This window comes from Staurois parvus, unplaced genomic scaffold, assembly GCF_062004578.1.
Source record: "Staurois parvus isolate SC_StPar_1 unplaced genomic scaffold, SC_StPar_1.0 ptg000029l, whole genome shotgun sequence".
Lineage (NCBI taxonomy): Eukaryota > Metazoa > Chordata > Amphibia > Anura > Ranidae > Staurois > Staurois parvus.
The window spans coordinates 6,226,019-6,249,063 of NW_028317825.1; the positions used below are offsets into that span (position 1 = coordinate 6,226,019).

The window sequence follows — 23,045 nt, forward strand, 5'->3', positions numbered from 1 at the left end:
CTGACAGCCAGCGCTTTCCTCTAGATATGTGCAATACGTTTCATTCTGAATTTAAATTTGGACAAATTTTCCGTTATTCAGAGATTCGTGTGTATCCTAATGGTGGAGAGGGTGGAGTCTGACACTCCGGTGTCAGTTTCTTTGTATTCTCCAGCGTCATTCAACCTGGAATACTGATGACACCAAGCAGCCACTGAGGTACTCCCTGATATGTCTCAAGGTACCCCAGGGGAATACATAATCCAGGTGGAGAACCACAGATCTGTACCTTCAGTCTAACATTCATTAGCCTCTAATTTTCTGTTCTCCAAATCACCATATTCAGTGTTTTAGCAAAAATCAGTGTTTTTTACAGACACAAGGTAGTGGTTCAGGTTTCTGTTTTTTTTGGGAGCTGGGTTAAAATTGTAACCACTCATAGCAATTTCTTCATCTACACAGTTGTAGCTAACCAACAACATGACCACCAAAACATCTGCAAATCCCAGCAACACCTACAGAACAAGTGAACAGTCTATTGCTTATTTCACACCACCTCCAATAACAAGGTGCAAACTCATCTGTTGGGCATCACAGTGGCTAAGTGGTTAGCACTTCTGCCTGCCAGCACCTGCGTTGTCAGTTTGACTCCCAACCATTGCACCGCCTGCCTGGAGATGCATGTTCTCCATGTGCCTGTGTGGGTTTCCTTCCACACTCCAACATACTCCTAGTATGTGTATGTATGAATGTAAGTTAGGGACCTTAGATTGTACACCCCTTGAGGGTTAGGGACTGATGTGAATGTACAATATACTGTATATGTAAAGCACTGTGTAAATTGATGGTGCTGTATATGTACCTGTAATAGATAAATCTGTTCAGATTATGTGCTAACAAAAGTAAAATAGATACTGTATGTTGATAAGAACTTCATGTAATTGCCAGGCATTGAATGGATAGATAATGTATGGCCCCTTGGAGGTTGTCAGGAGCATTTTCACTAATGCATGAAGCTGGCATGATGTGACTCCAGAGGTTTGCATTCACAGTGAGATATGAAATAATTAATCAATTATAAATTTAAAATAGCTGTGCTAAAAGCCACATTTGAATACTGTTAGTTGCCATTTGATGCAGATGCCAACTTTCAATTATTGCCAAAAAAATTTCAATATTACAACAAATAAAGGGGATTATTTACTAAAGCTGGAGAATGCAGAATCTAGTGCAACCCTACATAGAAACCAATCATCTTCCACTCCAAAGCCTAACTGAACAAGCAGAAGATAGAAGCTGATTGGCTACCATGCACAACTGCACCAGATTCTGAGTGCTCCAGTTTTAGTAAAACTACCCCACAGTGACAGCAAACTGTAAACACATGTATACGAAGCCAGACTGTCTTCAAGAAAGGTCACAGTAAATGTAGTAATAACTATTGTTTGGGTAATTTTATTATCATATAGTTTGACAAATATCTTTGGGAATATAGCAGGATCCAAAAATCATAAATGCTATCTTTTAATAATGCTATTAAAGTGTGCCCATTCCTTGTACAGTCATTTCAGAATGATGAGTTTTATTTATGTGTACGTGTCATTAGATATTTGGGTTACCTAGTGCTTTACAATACTTTATTGTAAATGTAGCACCCTCCTAGTTTAGCTAGGGGGAGATGGAAGCTGATTGTTAGTGAGGCACTGATTAGCAGCTCAGGTGAGATAGCCAGAGGGGTCAAATTCTGGTCAGGACTCTGCAGGCCAGCCCCTCTGGAATTTCTCCCTGCTCTGAGGCTTTTGGAGAAGGGCCTTGGAGGCAGTTCTGAGGAATGGTTGGCTGCACTTTTGAAGTACCTTAGCCAATCCTCAACAGGAGGCTTGGCAAGGGACTGGACTCCCTTAAAAAGTGCCCTTTATGGTTTCTTGCACCAGGGCCCTGAAGGTTCTAGTTACACCTCTGGGTTCTCCAATTGCACTGTGTGTGCAATCTCCCTATATGTGATCACTTCTGCATAGAAACCAATCAGCTTCTAACCTCAGCTTGTTCGGTTAAGCTTTGGCAATAAAATCTGCAAGCTGATTGGTTTCTATGCAGAAGCAAGCCTGATTTTGCACTCCCCAGCTTTAGTAAATAAACCCCTAATTGTGTAAATGTGTCTAAGAACCCTCCAATGTCATTGACAGGAAACAAAAAGTGTTCTTTTATTACTTGTACATTATACAAGATAGGATCTCTCTGGTTTTTGATGTCTTAATACATTTTTACAAATTAAGATGTGTTTTACTGGTACAAATAAAAGGGTAGTATAAAGTGGCTTTGGCTTCAATGCCAGTTAAATAAATGCTCTAGTCTCCTAGAAGGGCAGAACTCACATAGCCGAAGAATCACAGCAGTCCAGTCAGTATCAGTAATATAGGTTCAGAATATCTATCTCAACTAAATACCTATTTTGTCTTCACCCTTTCCAGAACCCTCAGTTCCCAGCTGCAGTGAAAAAGTAAAACCAGTTACATGGCTGTTTTTTTTAAATTTGATATTTATTTTTTATACAAAATACATATTCCATGATTACTCTCATATACAAAACCATCAATTATATCCCTTTCTATCATTATTCCCTTTACCCCCCCACCTGATCCAAACCACAACCCCCCCCCCCCCCCATATACCTACCCCCCCCCCCCCATACAGAATAAAACCATCCACTCTGCATTTCTCTGTTACCTCTTTTTCCTTAATAAGGGGTACTTTCACATGTCCCACTCTACTGCTTCATGTATTTCACCTTGGGCTCAAAATCTTCCCATTTTCCCCACCTCCTATAATATAACCCCATCTTGTCTTCTTGCATATAATACAGTTTCTCCATCCTACATATCTGATTCACTCTTTCTGCCCAATCTTCTCTCGGCACCTCTGTGCTATACCAAAACTTAGGTATCATACTCTTTGCCGCATTTAGAAAATACCATATACCTGAATCCTTGTATTTATTCACTGATAACTCTGTACTATGTAATAGACACAGTTCTGGATCCAATTCTATTTTTATCCTAGAGATTATTTCAATTAAACGAACCATTGTCTCCCAAAAACCTTGAATCTTTGGGCACTCCCAGCATATGTGATATAACGTACCTATCTTTCTACACCCCCACCAACACTCTGGTGTATTCTCCTCACTCATCTTATATTCAACATTCGGTGTAATGTGCCATCTTGTTAAACACTTATAATTTACCTCCACCTCTCTCATGCTTATGTTCTCATGTGTTAGTCTATATATTTTCCTCTGTTTGTCTTCATCTATCTCTGTTCCTAAGTCCCTTTCCCATTTTGCTATGTACATTGGCTTTGTGTGTGATTCTAACTCAGTGAGAATTTTATAATCCCATCCCCACGTGATTCCAACAACCTCTCAACAAATTCCAATCCTTTCTCAATCTCAGAGGTTTCGGAAGACTCCCAACAAAGTGTTTTAATTGGTGATATCTCCATTCATCTATCTTAATGAAAAGTTTCCTTTTGTCCTTTTTCAAATCCTTAAGTGTTCTCAATTCCTGTCCTTCCATAATATCCCTCAATTGAATATTCTCCTTTTTAAACCATTTTCCTGTATTCTCCTCCCTACCTGGAGGGAAATACTCCGTGTTCCTCAGTGACATTAATTGTGAATTAAAATCCCACTTCATAAACTTGTGCAAATTATCCCAAACCTTTAAAGCATTTAATGTATAAACACTTGTGGTATCTGTTAATCCTCTATATTGTGCTGGTACCCATATGATTTTACTCAAGTTACCTCCACTTAATTCATTTTCAATTTTAACCCACCTTTTCCCCTCTGAATTGTGTGTCCAGTCATAAATTCTTGCAAGAACTACTGCTCTATAGTACCTCTTAATATCTGGCACTCCCAATCTTCCCTTCTCTTTATTTCTACTCAACAGATCATAAGATATTCTAGGTTTTTTATTTTTCCATATACAGTTGCAAGAAAAAGTATGTGAACCCCTTGGGATTACGTGGAGTTTTGCATGAATTGGGCATAAAATGTGCTCTGAACGTCATCTAAGTCACAACAATAGAAGAACACAGTCTGCTGAACATAATACTACACAAACATTAGATGTTGCCATAGTTTAATTGCACATAACATGTAAACATTCACAGTTCAGGGAGGAAAAAGTATGTGAACCTTTGGACTTAATAACTGGTTAACCCTCTTTTGGCAGCAATAACCTCATTCCAAACGTTTCCTGTAGTTGCAGATCAGACCTGCACAATGATCTGGAGTAATTTTGGACCACTCCTCTTCACAAAACTGTTTCATTGTAGCAATATTCTTGGGATGTCTGGTGTGAATCGCTCTCTTAAGGTCATGCCACAGCATTTCAATCGGGTTGAGGTCAGGACTCTGACTGGGCCACTCCAGAAGGAATATTCTGTGCTGTTGCAGCCATTGTTTTGTTGAATTACTTGTATGCTTTGGGTCATTGTCCTATTGCATCACCCATCCTCTGCGGAGCTTCAGTTGGCGGACAGATGGTCGTACGTTTTCCTGCAAAATGTCTTGATAAACTCTGGAATTCATTTTCCCATCAATGACAACAATCCGTCCAGGCCCTGAGGCAGCAAAGGAGCCCCAAACCATGATGCTCCCTCCACCATGTTTTACAGTGGGGATGAGGTTTTGATGTTGGTGTGCTGTGCCTTTTTTTCTCCACACATAGTGTTGTGTGTTCTTCCCAAACAACTCAATCTTGGTTTCATCTGTCCACAGTATATTTTGCCAGTAGTGCTGTGGAACATCCAGGTGCTCTTTTGCAAACTTCAAACGTGCTGCAGTATTCTTTTAGGACAGCAATGGCTTCCTCCGTGGTGTCCTCCTATGTACTCCATTCTTGTTTAATGTTTTCCTTATTGTAGATGTGTCAACAAAAATGTTAGTATGTGCCAGAGATTTCTGTAGGTCTTTAGCTGACACTCTGGGATTCTTCTTTACCTCATGCAGCATTCTGCGCTGTGCTCTTGCAGTCATTTTTACAGGACGACCACGCCTAGGGAGAGTAGCAACAGTGCTAAATTTTCTCCATTTGTAGACAGTCTGTCTTACTGTGGACACATAAACATCAAGGCTTTTGGAGATACTTTTGTAACCATTTCCAGCTTCATGCAAGTCAACAATTCTTGATCGTAGGTCTTCAGAGAGCTCTTTTCTGCGAGGCATGGTTCACATCAGACAGTGCTTCTTGAAACCAGTAAACCCAAAACAGGTGTGTGTTTTTTAAGGGCAGGACAGCTGTCAGCAACACATCCAATATCATCACACTGATTGGAGTCAAGGTTGGCTCACTCCTGGCTCCAATTAGCTCTGGGAGAAGTCATTAAGCTAGGGCCTCACATACTTTTTCCTCCCTGCACTGTGAATGTTTACATGTTATGTGCAATTAAACCACGGCAACATCTAATGTTTGTGTAGTATTATGTTCAGCAGACTGTGTTCTTCTATTGTTGTGACTTAGATGACGTTCAGAGCACATTTTATGCCCAATTCATGCAAAAGTCCACGTAATCCCAAGGGATTCACATACTTTTTCTTGCAACTGTATATCTTGTCAACATCTTTTTAATTACCTTAAAAAAAACCTCCGGCAGTCTAATTGGGATCATCTGGAATTTATATAGGATTTTAGGTACAATTACCATTTTTATCAGATTTATGCGCCCTATCCAAGACGTGTTACCTCCTCCCAATTTCTTTAGTTCTCCCTTAATCTCATTTAGAAGTGTGATATAGTTTAACTTATACAAGTTTGTATATGAAGCAGTGAGTTTAACCCCTAGATATTTTATCTCTCTATCTTTCCATATAAAAGGGAATTCTTTTTGTATCTTTTCTTTTTCACTATTTGGAAGATTTACATTTAAGATCTCAGTTTTTGTTGGGTTGATTTTTAAATTTGATAGCTCCCCATATTCCTTTAAGCTCTTCATTAAATTTGGGAGTGTTATCCTAGGATTTCCCACATAGAACAACAGGTCATCTGCAAAGGCAGCTACTTTATGTTCAATTCCTCCTATCTGTATTCCTTTTATATCCATATTTTTCCTAATTGTTGCCAGTAAAGGTTCCAATGACAATACATACAACAATGGGGACAGTGGGCATCCCTGTCTTGTTACATTTGACATCCCAATAGGTTTCGACCTCTCTCCATTAACCAAAATAACTGCAGAGGGCTCTCTGTACAATTTTCCTATCCACTCTCTAATTCTAATTCCCAATCCCAGGGTCTCCAGGGTGTCCATCATAGCTCCAATCTACTCTATCAAATGCCTTTTCAGCATCGATTGAAAGCACCACTTCCGGAGTTTTCCCCTTCCTAGCTCTCTGGATAAGCAACAAAGTTCTCAACCCATTGTCTCTACCCTCCCTCCCTGGTACAAATCCCACCTGGTCCCCCTGGATCCATTCTGGCATTAAATCTTTCAACCTATTTGCTAAAACCTTTGCATATAACTTAGTGTCTATGTTCAAGAGTGAGATTGGTCTATAACTAGAGCACTGAGAAGCATCCTTCCCATCCTTTTGAATAAGCACCACATGGGCCTGTAAAGATTCTTGTCTCATCTCCATCTCCCCACCTAGAGTGTTCATATATTTCTTCAGTTTCGGTATTAACAATTCACTATATTTTTTATAGTACCTCACAGTATAACCATCTGGGCCTGGGCTTTTCCCCGTCATGGTACTTTTTAATGCATTTTTTGTTTCCTCCTGCATAATTTCTAAATCAAGGGGATTCAGTTGATCTTCACTTAACTTCGATAGTCCAGCATTTTTGAGATATGTCCTTCTTTTTTCTCTACTCGCATTTCCACCTTTATTTACTGAATCCTGGGGAGTAATATTATACAGCTTGCTATAATATTCCTTAAACACCTTAGTGATCTCTTTAGTTGAATAAACCATTTCTCCCTTAGGGTTTCTTATTTTTGCAATATAATCCCTGTTCTTTTTTTTCCTCAGGGCTCTCATTAAATATTTTCCTGGTCTATCTCCCCATCTATACCTCTCATTTGCCACTTTATTGAAAACTCTTCTCCTTTCCTCTTCCATCAGCATCTCTAGTTCTTCTTTCTTTTTTTCTACCTTCTGTCTTATCTCTTTTGTTATTCTATTTTTATGTATCTGCTCCAGGTCAAATATTTCTTTTAACAGCCCCGTCAGTTTCTCTTTTCTTTCCCTTTTCTTTTTTGCCCCGGACGCGATCAGTATACCTCTTATGTAGGTCTTGTGGGACTCCCATACTGTAGCCACCGACACTTCCCCTGTCTCATTCTCCTGAAAAAATCTTTCAATCTCTTCCCTAATCTTCTGATCAATCTCCTGATCCAGGAGAAGAGACTCATTCAACCTCCATCCTATACCCCCTGTCAACCGGTCTGACTTGCATTCTGTCCAGTTTCTTACATTTCACAAATAGCCATGCTTAACACCTACCTGTGAATGGCCCTTAAAGAATATGTAAGCTCAACATTTCATAAATCTAGCAGAATCTAATATATAGGTGAGCGCTGGTGATATCTGGGGAGCATATATATATAGAGGGGCGGACTAACAACTCATGGGGCCCCCGGGCAATAGAGGATCATGGGGCCCCTGTGTCCTTGCCCAAACTCCATAAAGCCTATGAAAAAGGTACCAGGGGCATCTCATGGGCCCCCTACTGACCCCGGGCCCTCGGGCAGTGCCCGAGTTTCCAAATGGTCAGTCCGCCCCTGTATATATATATATATATATATATATATATATATATTTTTTTTTTAGCACTGCACTTTCTTACATTTCATATTTCTAATATGTGCTTGCTGTACCATGTATTTGTATGAAAAAGTATCTTGTTCTCTTTATATTGCTTCATTTGTGTGAAATCCCTGGTGTTCCTGCCAGTCCCTCTTTCCAAATAAAAACTGACTATACTAGGCATCAGAGCACACCACAGACAGTTTTCTGGCTGTGCTGAGAACTTAGCCTGCAGTCCTCCAATGATTATACATCTGCTGAAGTGCTCCCCCACCCGTCCCCTCCTGCACATCCATTCACTGAGAAAGTCAGTGTACTGCTGTCCTCTAACAACATACCAAATTATATAGATGCTCTTATATTACATTCCAGAACCACATCCTCACACCTTTCTCTTGATACTGCAGGGTACTCAGTACTGGAGATTCTCAGATGGTGTTCTGGACTCAGAATATCCTCGGGACATTGAAGTTGGTTTTAGCAACATCCCAAATGATATAGATGCTGTTTTCGCCTTGCCTGCCAATAACTACCAAGGAAGGGAGAGAGCCTATTTCTTTAAAGGTACATTTGATTTTTTTCCCCTGTAAAATAATGTTTTGGAATAAAATTCAATTAAAACACTAGTTCAGTAATATTAAGCATGCAGCTACTTATTTTGTTGAAATTATTTAAATAGACAAAAAACTTTCTATTGAATATAGTTTTTATGCTTCCAATTAGTTGCATACACTAGAATCATGATTTTGTTGAAAATTATGAAAAGTAAAGATAAAAGCATAAAATGAATTGTATACCTGTATGTTAATTGCTAGTTTTCAGTTGTCAGTGTTGCATTCTAATGAAAGCATAGTATGCCTATGGTTTGTATTTATAGAGGACACTGTACTGTATATAATAGTCATACAACTCTGTTGCTGCATTACAAAGGAAAATACTACCACCTAGTGGCTGTATACCATATTGCATCTTTTCTTCAAATTGCTCATTTGCTATTTTTCATATTATTATTATTATCATTATTATTACTATTATTCAGGATTTATATAGTGCCAACAGTTTGTACAGTGCTTCATAACATGAGGGTAGACAGCACAATTATAATACAATTCAATACAGGAGGAATATAATTCCATACAGTATATTAAAAATTATAATGAAGGGAATGTGACACTCTAAGTTGGACTTATTCTGGGAAGTTTTACAGAGAGCAGTTGTGATGCTAAAATTAGTCTTATATTTTAATCTTTTTATTAAAAAACCAAACATACAAACCGACAGTACAAAAAGATGAGAGATATTGAGCTCTCAGGATAGTATTCACGTATGAACATAACATTGCCATTGTATAAAAAGACTGAAGAAATGAATATTGCATACATATGTGGAAGTCCCTCTGGTGTAACCCACAGATAAAAAGGGTAAACAGCAACAATGAACAGAGCTCCAGTACATATTTCACTATGAAAAATTATTAATATTGAGCATGACCAAACAGCAGTCAGGTACTTTAAAATCAGATACATCAAAAGGTAATATTGGAAACAAAAAGTATGAAGAAAGAATAAGAGAGGAAATTAGAAAAAAAGAGAGTGAAGTAAAAGAGGGTCAGCTGTGGTCCTGCTAAGGGATGGAAAGGTACTGAATCCACGGATCCCAAGTTCTGTCAAATTTCGATGTATTGTTATTGAGAATGCAGGTGAGTTTGTCATTAACCATGATCCAATTTAGTTTATTTTTATCATAGTCAAGTGGTAGCACTGCTTCCAATGTTTAGCAATAGTGATTCTTGCAGCCAGGATCATATAAAAGATCAATTTGATTGATTTTTTTGGAATTCCTGAAGGTAACTTTTGAAAAAGGGCTGTCTCTGGAGACCTACAGATATTTACTCCTGTCACTGAGTAAATAAAATTAAACATGTGGATCCAAAATCTAGACACCAAAGGGCACTGCCTCCAGATGTGATACATGGTTCCCACCTGCCCACAGCGCCGAAAACAGGAAAGTGATGCGGTAGGATGTATTTTTGCAAGGCGTTTGGGAACCAAGTACCATCGTAGAAGTGTTTTATAGTTAGTTAGATTCTATTAGTGTTGTATTGATAGAAATCTTGGACAGAACATAAGCAGTGTCCTGCCAGTCAGCCAATTCTAGGGAGATATTAAGTCCCATTCCCAATGGACCATATAAGGGAGCTTGGTTTTTGGATCAGTAAGGGAAGTATATATAGTGGATATTCAACATATCAGTAGCTTGACAGGATAGTTTAAAGAAAGTGAGCGTTAGGGGTTCCTTCAATAATTATAGCATGGATCGTATAAAGGACACAATTTGATTATATCAAAAAGTCTCACTGGATGGGAGCTGGTGATTATCTCGAAAGTGTTGTAAAGAGTACAATTGATCCCCATCCAGGTAATCCCCGATACAGAGAAGGCCCTTATTAATCTACCACTGAAATAAAGGTAGTGTAAGCCCAGGTATGAATTCAGGATTACAGAAGACAGGGGCTAATGGGGTATGAGGTGAAGATAGAGATTTATGGATGTGTAGCCTGTCCCAGACAGCTAAGGAGTAAGCTAATGTAGGGCATAAAATGGGAGGACTTAATTGATTGGGAAGCCACATCAGAGAGCCAATGGCATAAGGATGACAAGACAGGGCTTCAGTAGTAACCCACTGGGGTTTAGGGCCTTTGGCTGTAGTATAAGAGAGCTGTGTTATCTGGGCAGCTTGAAAATAAGCCAGGAAGCTGGGAAGTCCCAAGCCGCCACATGGTTTCTAAGAGTATAATACTGATTTATTTATCCGGGGGCGTTTACCACCCCGCACAAAATGTAGAACTTCAGAATGTAATCGCAATAGTTCTCCTCTAGGGACAGCTATCGGTAATGTCCTAAAAAAAGTAAAGGAGTCTAGGTAAGAAATTTATTTTAATGGAGTTAATTCTACCAAACCAAGGGAAGTCTGCCCAATGACGAAGGTCTTCTTTAAGCCGTTTAAAGAGTGAGGGGTAGTTCACACGATAAAGAGTCGCAATGGAGGGCATAAGATGAACCCCCCAGATAGGCAAGTAGCCCATTGAAAGTCTTAATTGTCCCGGAGAGTCTGTACCTCTGAAGGGGATGAAGTAATGTTAAGAGTAGTAATTTTAGAAGAGTTCAAAGAGAGTTCCAAAGCTTGAGAAAATGTATGCAGTAAAGTCAACAAGTTAGGTTAGTACCCCTGGGGATTTGAGATGTACAAAAGGGCATCATCAGCAAACAGGGCATAATTTTGCTCCTGTCGGCCACATTGAATACCAGAGTGAGAACAAATAGAGATAGTGAGGGGTTCAATCGCCAGTGCGAAAAGTAGAGGGGAGAGTGGACAACCCTGTCTAGTAACATGTCTGATAAGAAGAGGAGACAATTTATACCCTCATATGGAAATCTGAGCTGAAGGAGTATAATATAAAGTTTTCAATAGAGAAATAAAGGTGGAGCCAAACCCAAAGGCGCTCAAGGTGTTAAATAAGTATTCCCAGGTCAAACTATCGAATGCCTTGTGAAGGTCCAATGATAAAAGAAATATTTCCCTGGGCAGGGAAGTATCCCAATTAGATTTCACTGCAGATATCAATGCTAGAGACCGACAGATCTGATCCAGTGTTTGACATCCTCGTATGTACCCTGATTGGTCATTGTGAATGTAGATTTCCAGAAAGGTATTGAGACGCAAAGCCAGAACTTTAGTGAGGATCATCAGATCGCAATAGATCAGAGAAATAGGGCGGTAATTAAGAACATCTGTAGCATCTTTGTTAGGTTTAGGAATAACACTTATATATGCCCTATTCTCATCAAGTGGCACTATACCTCCATCCTGCAGGTGGTTAAAATAAAGAGCTATATGTGGAACCAAAAGATCTGATAGTTTTTTAACCACTTGCCAACCACGCTATAGCCGAATGACAGCAACAGCGTGGTTGTCCAGTTCTGGGAGGGTATCATATGACGCATTTCTTTAAACGCTGTGATCTACAGACACAGCTGATCACGTGATGTGGTAAAAGGCCGATCACAGCAGCCTTTTACCACATGGTCAGCTGTGTCCAATGACACAGCAGATCACCGTGTAAATGCAGTTGCCGGTCGGCTGCACTTTCCTCACGCTGTCACAGCCACACAACCAGCAATTGTCAGAGGACGGATCGGCACTGATCATCAGGGCACTAATGATAAGTGCCCTGACGATCAGTACCCAGCAGTGCCACTCACCAGTGCCGCCCACCTGTGCCCAGTAGTGCTGCCCACAAGTGCCCAGCAGTGCCACCCACCTGTGCTCAGCAGTGCCACCCACCAGTGCCCCCCATCAGTGCTGCCCAGCAGTGCCACCTATTAGTGCCCAGTAGTGCTGCCAGTCAGTGCCGCCAGTCAGTGCCATCAGTCAGTACTACCCATCAGTGCCGCCTATCAGTGCCCATAATTGTTGCATATCAGTGCAGCAGCATCAGTGCCAGCTCATCAGTGCCACCTATCAGTGCTGCCTATCAGTGCCCATCAGTGCTGCCTATCCGTGCCACCCCATCAGTGCCCATCAGTGCTGCCTATCCGTGCCACCCCATCAGTGCCCATCAGTGCTGCCTATCAGTGCAACCTCATCAACGCACATCAGTGAAGAAGAAAAATTACTTGTTTGCAAAATGTTATAATAGAAACACAGAAAAACTTTTGTTTTCAAATTTTTTGCTTTTTTTTTGTTTATACCGCAAAAAATAAAACACCCAGCGGCAAGTAAATACCACCAAAAGAAAGCTCTATTTGTATGAAAAAAAATGATAAAAATGTCATATGGGTAGTGGTGCATGACCGCGCAATTGCCATTCAAAGTGCAACAGCGCTGAAAGCTGAAAATTGGCCTGGGCAGGGAGGGGGTAAAGGTGCCCGGTAGGCAAGTGGTTAATAAGTATGAGGGAGACCATCAGGGCCCAGTGATTTTTGTAAAGCTAAAGTCTTAATAGCCTTCTGGATTTCTTCACAAGTAATAGACTGGCCCCCTAAAATTAGTCCTAAATAGCACACGCACAGACATGGTTATAGACTGTGGTTGATCCCTGTGCAATAAATAGTCACGGATCTCTGTGACCAAGGGCATCCCTAGGCAGGTGCAGGAGGTGCGTGCCGCACCGGGTGACACCTACCGAACAGGGTGACACCGGACTCGCTCCACGAAAAAGTAAGTTGTAAAGCAAGCCGAGGATCCCTGCAGGATGGATCAGATCTGCGGATTGAGCATAATGGATTGGAGTCCAATCCATTATCCTCCCCAATCCGCAGATCTGATCCATCCTGCAGGGATCCTCGGCTTGCTTTAAAACTTACTTTTTCGTGGAGCGAGTCCGGTGTCACCCTGTACCCGCAGTTAATAGCTGTACTCCACCATTACCTTCAGTCTTGCACTGTTGTCCTTTCTAGTATTGATATCTCTCACTCTTATTTCCTATCACACTGTTAGCTTCTCACAGTGTGTGTTAGAAGCTGCCACAAGTCAGATACAGCCCATTTTTGTTTCCTGGCTGGAGGATCTGTCATCTTCTAGCTCTTTCCTCTGCCACCTTACTGTCCCTGGTTCACTCCTTTTGCTCATTAAATTTCAGCTCTTTCAATTATGGATACACCCGACAGACACCCACCCATCAAAGCATTTTGATATTTATATACTCCTCCCGAAAGACGTACCACTGCATGTATCAGGGCTGAGGGCTCTTGAGAGAAGAACTGAGGCAGGGTGCTGTGATATTTTCAGGGAGCTGTGTACAGTCCTCTGCTGGACACTCCCACTACCCATCATATGCTTACATTGCATAGAGATTTACAGAGACCCAGTGATGAGATCACTGGGTCTTACATAACATATATAATAAGAAGGGAAAAGTTTTGTATACATTTTTTTTTAAGTCCCGTGGTGTAGTGAACACACCCACAAAACTAGTACTCAGTGCAAAAAAAAAAGTGAGCACACAAAAGTGAAGCAGACAAAAAAGTGCACAGAGTGCACGTCTGGCCCTCCTATGAATAGAAAGGTCCCTAGCCCTGATCCCCCAGGGCACAAGGCTCCTGACAGGGAGTAAGGCACTCACTGGACCCTTTTCTTCAGGAGCCCTGCCGAAGCAAGGCCACCCTGAGTACTCAGAGGGGCTCCCCCGAAGGGTGACCCCCATGGGAGAGGGACCCCCCCCCCAAGACGGTAAAAGTTTGTCATTTGCAAGTTCCTGAAGGGGGAAAGTAGAACCAGGGATCTAAAAATCGAAGTAGATAACACTTCAGCTTCAAGATTCAATTACAGGTATTTCTGAAATTCTGAAAACCTTTTTTAAAATCTTTACAGGCAGACAATACTGGCCATATGAATTCTCTCAGCAACCCACCAGAGAGGAGTGTCTTGGCTCAGCCCCATCAGAGCTATTTACACGATATGCTGCAATGCAAGATGACAGCTGGGAAGATGTGTTCAGTTTACTGTTTGGGAATTGGTTCACAGGTAAATCTATTCTCCCAAATCTGCATAAACGTGGAAATGTATTTGTTTTTTCTTTTGTTTTTTTTTACAGCATACAAAGTAGCAGAATTTTTACAGCAACTTTGTTGCTATTTAAAAGATTGGGAGGAAAGCATCCTTGCAAAGCGATATTAAACCCGAAAACAAAAACTTATTATATTGCAGCTTACCAAACTATAACTGTGGTGGCTGCATTAGTTTTCTTTTTTTAGGCCTTTTTTCCACTTGTTGATCTGGCCAATAAGGCCCCTTTCACAGGGGCATCATCAGCAAAGAAAAAGATTCATTTTACATCAGTTTAGATCAGTGTACATTTGTTTTTTGCATTGTTTTGTTAGTTGTTGCAGAAACCAATCAGATGTGACAAATGTATAAACAAACAAATGTTTCTTGTTTAAAACAGACATAAACAGAACGGATGTACATCTTTTCCTTTCTGTTTCAACGGATCCAGGAGTTGGCTGTTCTGTCAAAAAAAAAAAGGACCTGAACGGACATGGATGTAGATGGATGTAAACGGATAATCATCCGTTTACATCCATTTGCCCATAGAACAGAATTGCAGTCAGTGTGAAAGGGGCCTAAGTCTGTTATCTTTTAAAGTGGTTGTAAAGGCTCAAGGTTTTTTATCTTCATGTATTCTATGCATTAGGATAAAACATTTTCTGTGTGCAGCCCCCTAATACTTAACCTGGGCTCCATCGCTATCCAGTGATGTGCAAAAGAGCCTCAGCTCTCCGGGGACTCTCCCTCCTCATTGGCTGAGACAGCAGCGGGAGCCATTGGCTGTCAGGCACAACCAGTATGCCAATGAGGAGGAGAGAGTGTGGGGCCGAGCTCTGGTTCTCTCTGTAGTTGGACACTCTGAGCAATGACTTGAGTCAAGCCTGCTTGGGTGCCCCCATAGCAAGCTGCTTGCTCTGGGGCAAGAGGGAGAGGTTAGGAGCACCGGCGGGGGACCTGAGAGGTGCTCTGTGCAAAACCACTGCTCAGAGCAGTTAAGTATGACATGGGTTTTTTTTTATTGCCTTTAATATCACTTTGACTTCTTTTAATAGACCGAGCTGTCCAGCAAAAGTGACAGTTAGATGTATGTTTATTAGACTGAGATAAGCTGTGATAGTGACTACCATGGCTTATTTCCATTGTGCAGCAGTTTAATAAGCTGTGATGAGGAGTGGAGATGATGTTCTCTCTTCGCATTACAACTCAATGGGAGCTGCCAGTAATTGCAATACATATGGCCAGGTTAATAAGGTGTGGTGTAAGCACCTGATTGGCCATTAGTGTAAATGATCTCCCTCCCTGATTCTTCACCTCAGAGGTGCAATAACAGGGAGAGAAGAGGGAGACAGCCGCGATGTGGAGAGGAAGCAATATGTCCTCTGTGCCTTGAAAAAGTATTCATACCCCTTCAAATTTTGCTTATTTTATCATGTTACAACCAAAAACTTAAATGTATTTTTATTAGGCTTTTATGTGATAGACCAACACAAAGTGGCACATAATTGTGAAGTGGAAGGAAAATGATAAATGGTTTTAAAAAATTTTTACAAATAAATATCTGAAAAGTGTGATGTACATTTATATTCAGCCCCCCTGAGTCAATACTTTGTAGAACCACCTTTCGCTGCAATTACAGCTGCAAGTCTTGGGATGTCTCTACCAGCTTTACACATCTAGAGAGTGAAATTTGTACCCATTTTTCTTTGCAAAATAGCTCAAGCTCTGTCAGATTGGATGGAGAACGTCTGAACAGCAATTTTCAAGTCTTGCCACAGATTCTCAATTGGATTTAGGTCTGGACTTTGACTGGGCCATTCTAACACATGATTATGTTTTGATCTAAACCATTCCATTGTAGCTCTGGCTGTATGTTTATTGTTGTTGTCCTGCTGGAAGGTGAACTTCCTCCCCAGTCTCAAGTCTTTTGCAGACTCTAACAGGTTTTCTTCTAAGATTGCCCTGTATTTGGCTCCATCCATCTTCCCATCAACTCTGACCAGCTTCCCTGTCCTTGCTGAAGAAAAGCATCCCCACAACATGATGCTGCCACCACCATGTTTCACGGTAGAGATGGTGTGGGGTAATGTGCAGTGTTAGTTTTCAGCCACACATAGCGTTTTGCTTTTAGGCCAAAAGATTCAATTTTGGTCTCATCTGACCAGAGCACCTTCCTCCACATGTTTGCTGTGTCCCCCACATGGCTTCTCACAGACTGTAAACAGGACTTCTTATGGCTTTCATTCAACAATGGCTTTCTTTTTGCCACTCTTCCATAAAGGCCAGATTTGTGGAGTGCATGACTAATAGTTGTCCTGTGGACAGATTCTCCCACGTGAGCTGTGGATCTCCGCAGCTCCTCCAGAGTTACCATGGGCCTCTTGGCTGTTCCTCTGATTAATGCTCTCCTTGACTGACCTGTCAGTTTAGGTGGACGGCCATGTCTTGGTAGGTTTGCAGTTGTGTCATACTCTTTCCATTTTCGGATGATGGATTGAACAGTTCTCCATAAGATGTTCAAGGCTTGGAATATTTTTTTAATAACCTAACCCTGCTTTAAACGTCTCCACAACTTTATCCCTGTCTGGTGTGTTCCTTTTCCTTCATGATGCTGTTTGTTCACTAATGTTCTCTAACAAACCTCTGAGGGTTTCAGAGAACAGCTGTATTTATACTGAGATTAAATTACACACAGGTGGTAATTATTTACTAATTAGGTGACTTCTGAAGGCAATTGGTTCCACCAGATTTTAGTTAGGGGTATCAGAGTAAAGGGGGCTGAAGACAAATGCACACCACACTTTTCAGATATTTATTTGTAAAAAATTATGAAAATCATTTATCATTCTCCTTCCACTTCACAATTATGTGCCACTTTGTGTTGATCTATCACATAAAATCCCCATAAAATACATTTACGTTTTTGGTTGTAACATGACAAAATGTGGAAAATTTCAAGCAGTATAAATACTTTTTCAAGGCACTGTGTGTGTGTGTATATGTGTGTATGTATGTATGTATATATATATATATATATATATATATATATATATATATATACTGCTCAAAAAAAGTTAAAGGAACACTTTTTAATCAGAGTATAGCATCAAGTCAATTAAATTCCTGGGATATTGATCTTGTGCGTTAAGTAGCAGAGGGGGTTGTTAATCAGTTTCAGCTGCTTAGGTGTTAAGGAAGTTAACAACAGGTGCACTAGATGGGCAACAATGAGACAAGCCCCAAAACAGGAATGGCTTTATAGGTGCAGGCCAATTACATTTTTTTTCCCTACTTATCATTTCTGACTCTTTTCTGTTTTTCACTAGTTTTGCATTTGGCTAGGGTCAGTGTCACTACTGGTAGCATGAGAGGATACCTGGACCCTACAGAGGTTGCACAGGCAGTCCAACTCCTCCAGGATGGCACATCAATACTTACCATTGCCAGAAGGTTTGCTGTGTCTCCCAGCACAGTCTTAAGAGAATGGAGGAGATTCCAGGAGACAGGCAGTTACTCTAGGAGGGCCGTAAAAGGTCCTTAACCCATCAGCAAGGCCGGTATCTGTTTCTTTTTGCAAGAAGGACCAGGATGAGCACTGCCAGAGCCCTACAAAATGACCTCCAGCATGCCACTGTTGTGAATGTCTCTGACCAACTAACAGACTTCATGAGGGTGGCCTGAGGGCCCGACATCCTTTAGTGGGCCCTGTGCTCACTGCCTGGCCCCATAGAGCTCAATTGGCATTTGCTATTGAACACCAGAATTGGCAGGTCCACCACTGGCGCCCTGTGCTTTTCACAGATGAGCGCAGGTTTGCCCTGAGCACATGTGACAGACGTGGAAGGGTCTGGAGAAGCCATGAAGAACATTATGCTGCCTGTAACATCGTTCAGCATGACCGTTTTGGTGGTGGGACAGTGATGGTCTGGGGAGGCATATCCATGGAGGGACGCACAGATCTCTACAGGCTAGACAATGGCACCCTGAATGCTATTAGGTATCAGGATGAAATCCTTGGATCCATTGTCAAACCCTACGCTGGTGCAGTGGGTCCTGGGTTCCTCCTGGTGCATGACAGTGCTCTGATTCCCTTCCTACTTTATCCAAATTGAAATAAAATAGCTTAGGCTGGAGTTGGGCGTTAGACAGCTTTATAGACTGAAACATAAATGACTGACTTGTACATCCAATATAAATACAAATCATTATCCCCACAGGTAACAGTGCAGAACCTAAATATATATACAGAGACTGGAGAGGGGTGCCCAATGGAGTGGATGCTGTACTGCCAAGCAGGATTTATGTACCCCAGCAGAAACAACCTGAATTGCGTCGGAGTAAGAGGAGAAAGAGCAACCGCAGGAAAAACCGTAGGAGGAGACCATCATATTATGATCTGCATTTATTTAGTTATGATGATTATGAAGACGATCCTGACTGGCTTCCTCCTGAAAGTCAACCTATGTGCCAACCCGTTCAGAGTGTTTACTTCTTTAAAGACGGTAGGTTGCATTATTGTACCAGGAGCATTTTTTTACAGGTGTGTTGAGCAGGAGGGTTTCATTTCAATGCTAACCCCATTTTTTAAATTGCAACCTCTGCAATTTAGAAGTATTTAAATGAGAACACTGAGGAAAAACTCAATATCCATAGCTCTATTTCAGCGGTTCTAAACCTGTGGGTCGTGACCCCTTTGGGGGTTGAACGACCCTTTCACAGGGGTCGCCTAAGACCATCGGAAAACACATATTTCCGATGGTCTTAGGACCTGAGACACCGCTCCTCTATCCGTCTCCAGGCGGGTCCACCCACATGCAGATAGACTCTATGAGGTAGTGGTGAGGGCGGCCGGAGGGGCCCGGCAGGGCTGCGAGCCTCTCATGCTGAACTAACACCAGCACACTGACTGGCCCGCTTCCCTGTGTGTCATGAGCGGCCAGCCAGGCTGGAGGCAACTCCCCTGCAAGGGGCGGGTCGGAGGTGCCCCGCTGCCGCCCATTGACTGCCCTTGCACCTGCTGACATGTTTTCCCGGGTGGGCAGCTGCTCACAACAGCTGGATAGATGTAAGCGGGGCCCCCCTTTGTCTCCGGGGAGGGAGGATCTGGTTACCCGCAGAGCGTGTGCCCTACAGCCGCTCACCTCCCACGGAGGCTTCTCCTCACAGCACTTGTACGAGGGCTGGCACCGGGGCACACGGACCGCTAGACTAGAGGGAAGTACACAGCAACCAGCAATCCCAAACTTTCCCGGGTCATGCAAGGAGCCTCAGGACAGACGACCTGGTGTGGGAGAGGGCTGATATCCCTGGGGGGAAGGGGGGAATACTGGCCATACACACTTCAATTTTACTATCAGATCCAATTGGCAATCAGATTACCTTCTGTTCCCATCAAATTCCTTCAGTCAATTGACCAGGGTGCAAAATAATCGACCGTTTTGCATCGATTGGCCACACTGAGATGTTTTTTCCATCAACTGTGCCATATTTCCATCAATTTATGAGATTGCATGGTGAGAACAGAGATGTGGTCGATAATCTGAGATTGTATCTTCCAAATATCGATCGAAATCCACTTACCCGTCCGTGGCTGATCAATTGATCGTGTTATTGGTAGTGGTGCACCGAAATGAAAATTCTGGTGCCGAAAAAAAAATGCTTTCTGATAATCTGTCTCCCATTATAATGTACAGCGCTGAGCAAACTGTTGGCGCTAAATAAATACTGTATAATAATAATAATCTGATCGTTAGTACTGCGCTGTCGAGGGCTGGTCATGACAGTTCATGCGAAAATATCCAAAGGGACAGGCACAAAAATGTTCGTATACAATCACAGAAGGAACTATTGAAAATACATCCAGCATATCAGATATTTACATTATGATTCATAATTGTAGCAAAATTACAGTAGTAGCAAGGAAAATAATTTTATGGTTGGGGGTCACCGCAACATGAGGAACTGTATTAAAGGGTCGCGGCATTAGGAAGGTTGAGAACCACTGCTCTGATTGATAATGTCTTGTTATATGTTGAGCATGAAATACAATACTGCAGCCCCCAGAAAAATTTTAAAAATATTTATCTTACATATAGCATCTAACTGCTTCCCGCAGGCATCACTGAGCCTCACCATGGGGACATGGGAAATCTGAGGATCCCAGATCTAATGAAAATTTAACACTGCAGGAGTGCATTACTATGGCATTTGATTAAGAATTATTGAGTGTAAAAGGTGTCACGGTGATAACTGAAACTAGTTGTGCCTTTAGCTTCCAATAAAACCTTTGATTGCTATAAGCAGCTTTTTGGAACTTTCTCCATTCACCCATGCATAGGTAAGCAGGCTGAAAGCTGGAGTGTAGGTTGAGTATTTTTTTAATTTTTTACAGTGTATTTCTGTAGCTTTCACTGAGCTTTTTTAAGGGGAGGCAACATAAGCAGACCTAGCATGTTCATACAAGGCCCACTTTAACAAAGTCTGAACAATAGCTTATACACAGTAAAGGAAATAAGTATTTGATCCCCTGCTGATTTTGAATGTTTGCCCACTCACAAAGAAACGATCAGTCTAAAAATCGAATGGTAGGTGTATTGTAACACTGAGAGACAGAATAGCAAGACAAAATTCAAAAGAAATGCTTGTCTAACAAATTATGCACTGATTTGCATATTCATGAGGGAAATAAGTATTTGATCCCCTTCACAAAACATGACTTAGTACTTGGTGGCAAATCCCTTGTTGGTAATCACAGAGGTCAGACGTTTCCTGTAGTTGGCCACCAGGTTTGCACACATCTCAGGAGGGATTTTGGCCCACTCTTCTTGGCAGATCCTCTCCAAGTCATCAAGGTTTGGTGGCTGAACTTTAAGCTCCCTCCACAGATTTTCAATCAGATTAAGGTCTGGAGACTGGCTAGGCCACTCCAGGACCTTTATGTGCTCCTTCTTGAGATACTCCTTTGTTGCCTTGGCCGTGTGTTTTGGGTCATTGTCATGCTGGTTGCTCTTCTGTCTCTCGGTGTTACAATACACCTACCATTCGGTTATTAGACTGATCATTTCTTTGTGAGTGGGCAAACATTCAAAATCAGCAGGGGATCAAATACTTATTTCCTTTACTGTATACCATGCATTTATCAAATGGTCAGTACACTTAGCTTTGTAATACCGACTGTACTGCTAATAATAGCGGTGGGGTGTACTTTAGTGTACTTTAGTGTAGGTGTGCTTTTGTTTACTGTTTATGTGATGGGATGAAGTATAAAATGAATAGCAGCATATTAAAATACACATTTGCATGCATTGCTGTAACCCATGACAAAACACATCACAACATGTATTTGTGAATGCAGCCCCCGGCTTTAGGTCTGCTTTAAAGTTGGCCACAAACTTTACAAACCAACTGTAGAATCTAGCAAACACAATCTCCATTACAATAATCATACATGTAATGATTTGTGATTGATTGAGGTATGAGCGATTGCAAACAAGTGATTCATCATCAATTAACATATTTACCAAGCAGCATACACTATTTTGTTCTGCCATCGCCTAGATCTGTCAATCATCAATCCATTTAAAATGATTGTTTATGTGATCCCTATTATGATCAGGTCTTCATCACACAGGCAGATATTTGCTCAATTGATTAGAAGAAATCGGCGAAAATACCTCCATGATCGATCTAATTGGTAAAAACAAAAGCAACTAAATCAGTCAAATGGAGCATCCAATTGGTGTTCAAGTTGATCAGTTTAGTCACAAATGATCGACTGTTGATCATACTGATACATGAAACTTACTAGCAGCTATTATTATTAATTTAATACAGGATTTATATAGCCCCAACAGTTTACGCATCGCTTTACAACATAAGGGCAGACAATTACAATACAATTTGATACAGTAGGAATCGGAGGGCCCTGCTCGTTAGAGAACTGTTTGAGCAGTTGTAGTCTTGAACAGCGATAGAACATTCTAGAAAATGTTGTCCATTAACCCCCTAAAGAGCAGTCTCATCCTGTGTAATGTCTTTTTGTTTTTATACCAACAGATAAATATTATCGCGTCAACCTCCAGACAAAGCGCGTGGATGTCACCTATCCTCGTTATCCTCGCCCGATTGCTGAATACTGGCTGGGCTGTAAGACGACTTCCAAACAAGAAAAGTCAAAGAGTTAATTTTTATTCTCGATTAAGTCTAGATTTAAAACGCACCAAAGCTGTGCAGTATGAATTTCTGTATCATCCATGTTATAATGTTAAGAAAATGTGTTTAAAATATAAAAATAACAAATTCACCCGTTGATCACACAATAAAATTATCGTGTTCAGGTAGCTTAAATATACGCATGCCTTTATTTATTAAAAAGTATCTTATTGGTGTTGATCATTTTTTACATCACTGCCCGTTAACAATTGTTTTCACATGCATTTACAAAAAAAGTACAGGATGCTGCTTTTTTTTGTGCCAAGACACACCGAAAATGTATTTAAATGCAACACAGTAAAAATAAAAGAATAATAACAATGCCAAAAGTTTGTGGTGTAGACAAGCCCTTACCAACCTTACTACTCCCACTCTTTTATCTTCATGTCTCATTTATTTTTCTTAAAACAACTGTCCCTTTTTTATTTTTGCTTTTAATTTTGGATAGAGAATGGAAGACCCTCTGCTGGTTTTTCATTGCTGTTTGTGCCCCCAA

General features: G+C 41.2%; 1 protein-coding gene across 1 annotated transcript in view; it reads left to right on the forward strand.

Annotated features, from left to right (window-relative positions):
* The window catches only part of VTN (vitronectin), a 48,054-nt gene extending 25,370 nt beyond the window's left edge, over positions 1 to 22,684 (forward strand). Inside the window, exons 5-8 of the mRNA XM_089657536.1 lie at positions 8,200 to 8,356; positions 14,165 to 14,317; positions 18,556 to 18,840; positions 22,394 to 22,684. Coding sequence (XP_089513662.1) covers positions 8,200 to 8,356; positions 14,165 to 14,317; positions 18,556 to 18,840; positions 22,394 to 22,521 — 723 coding nt within the window. The 3' untranslated portion in view covers positions 22,522 to 22,684. The remainder of the gene's footprint in view (positions 1 to 8,199; positions 8,357 to 14,164; positions 14,318 to 18,555; positions 18,841 to 22,393) is intronic.
* The last annotated feature ends 361 nt before the right edge of the window (positions 22,685 to 23,045 follow it).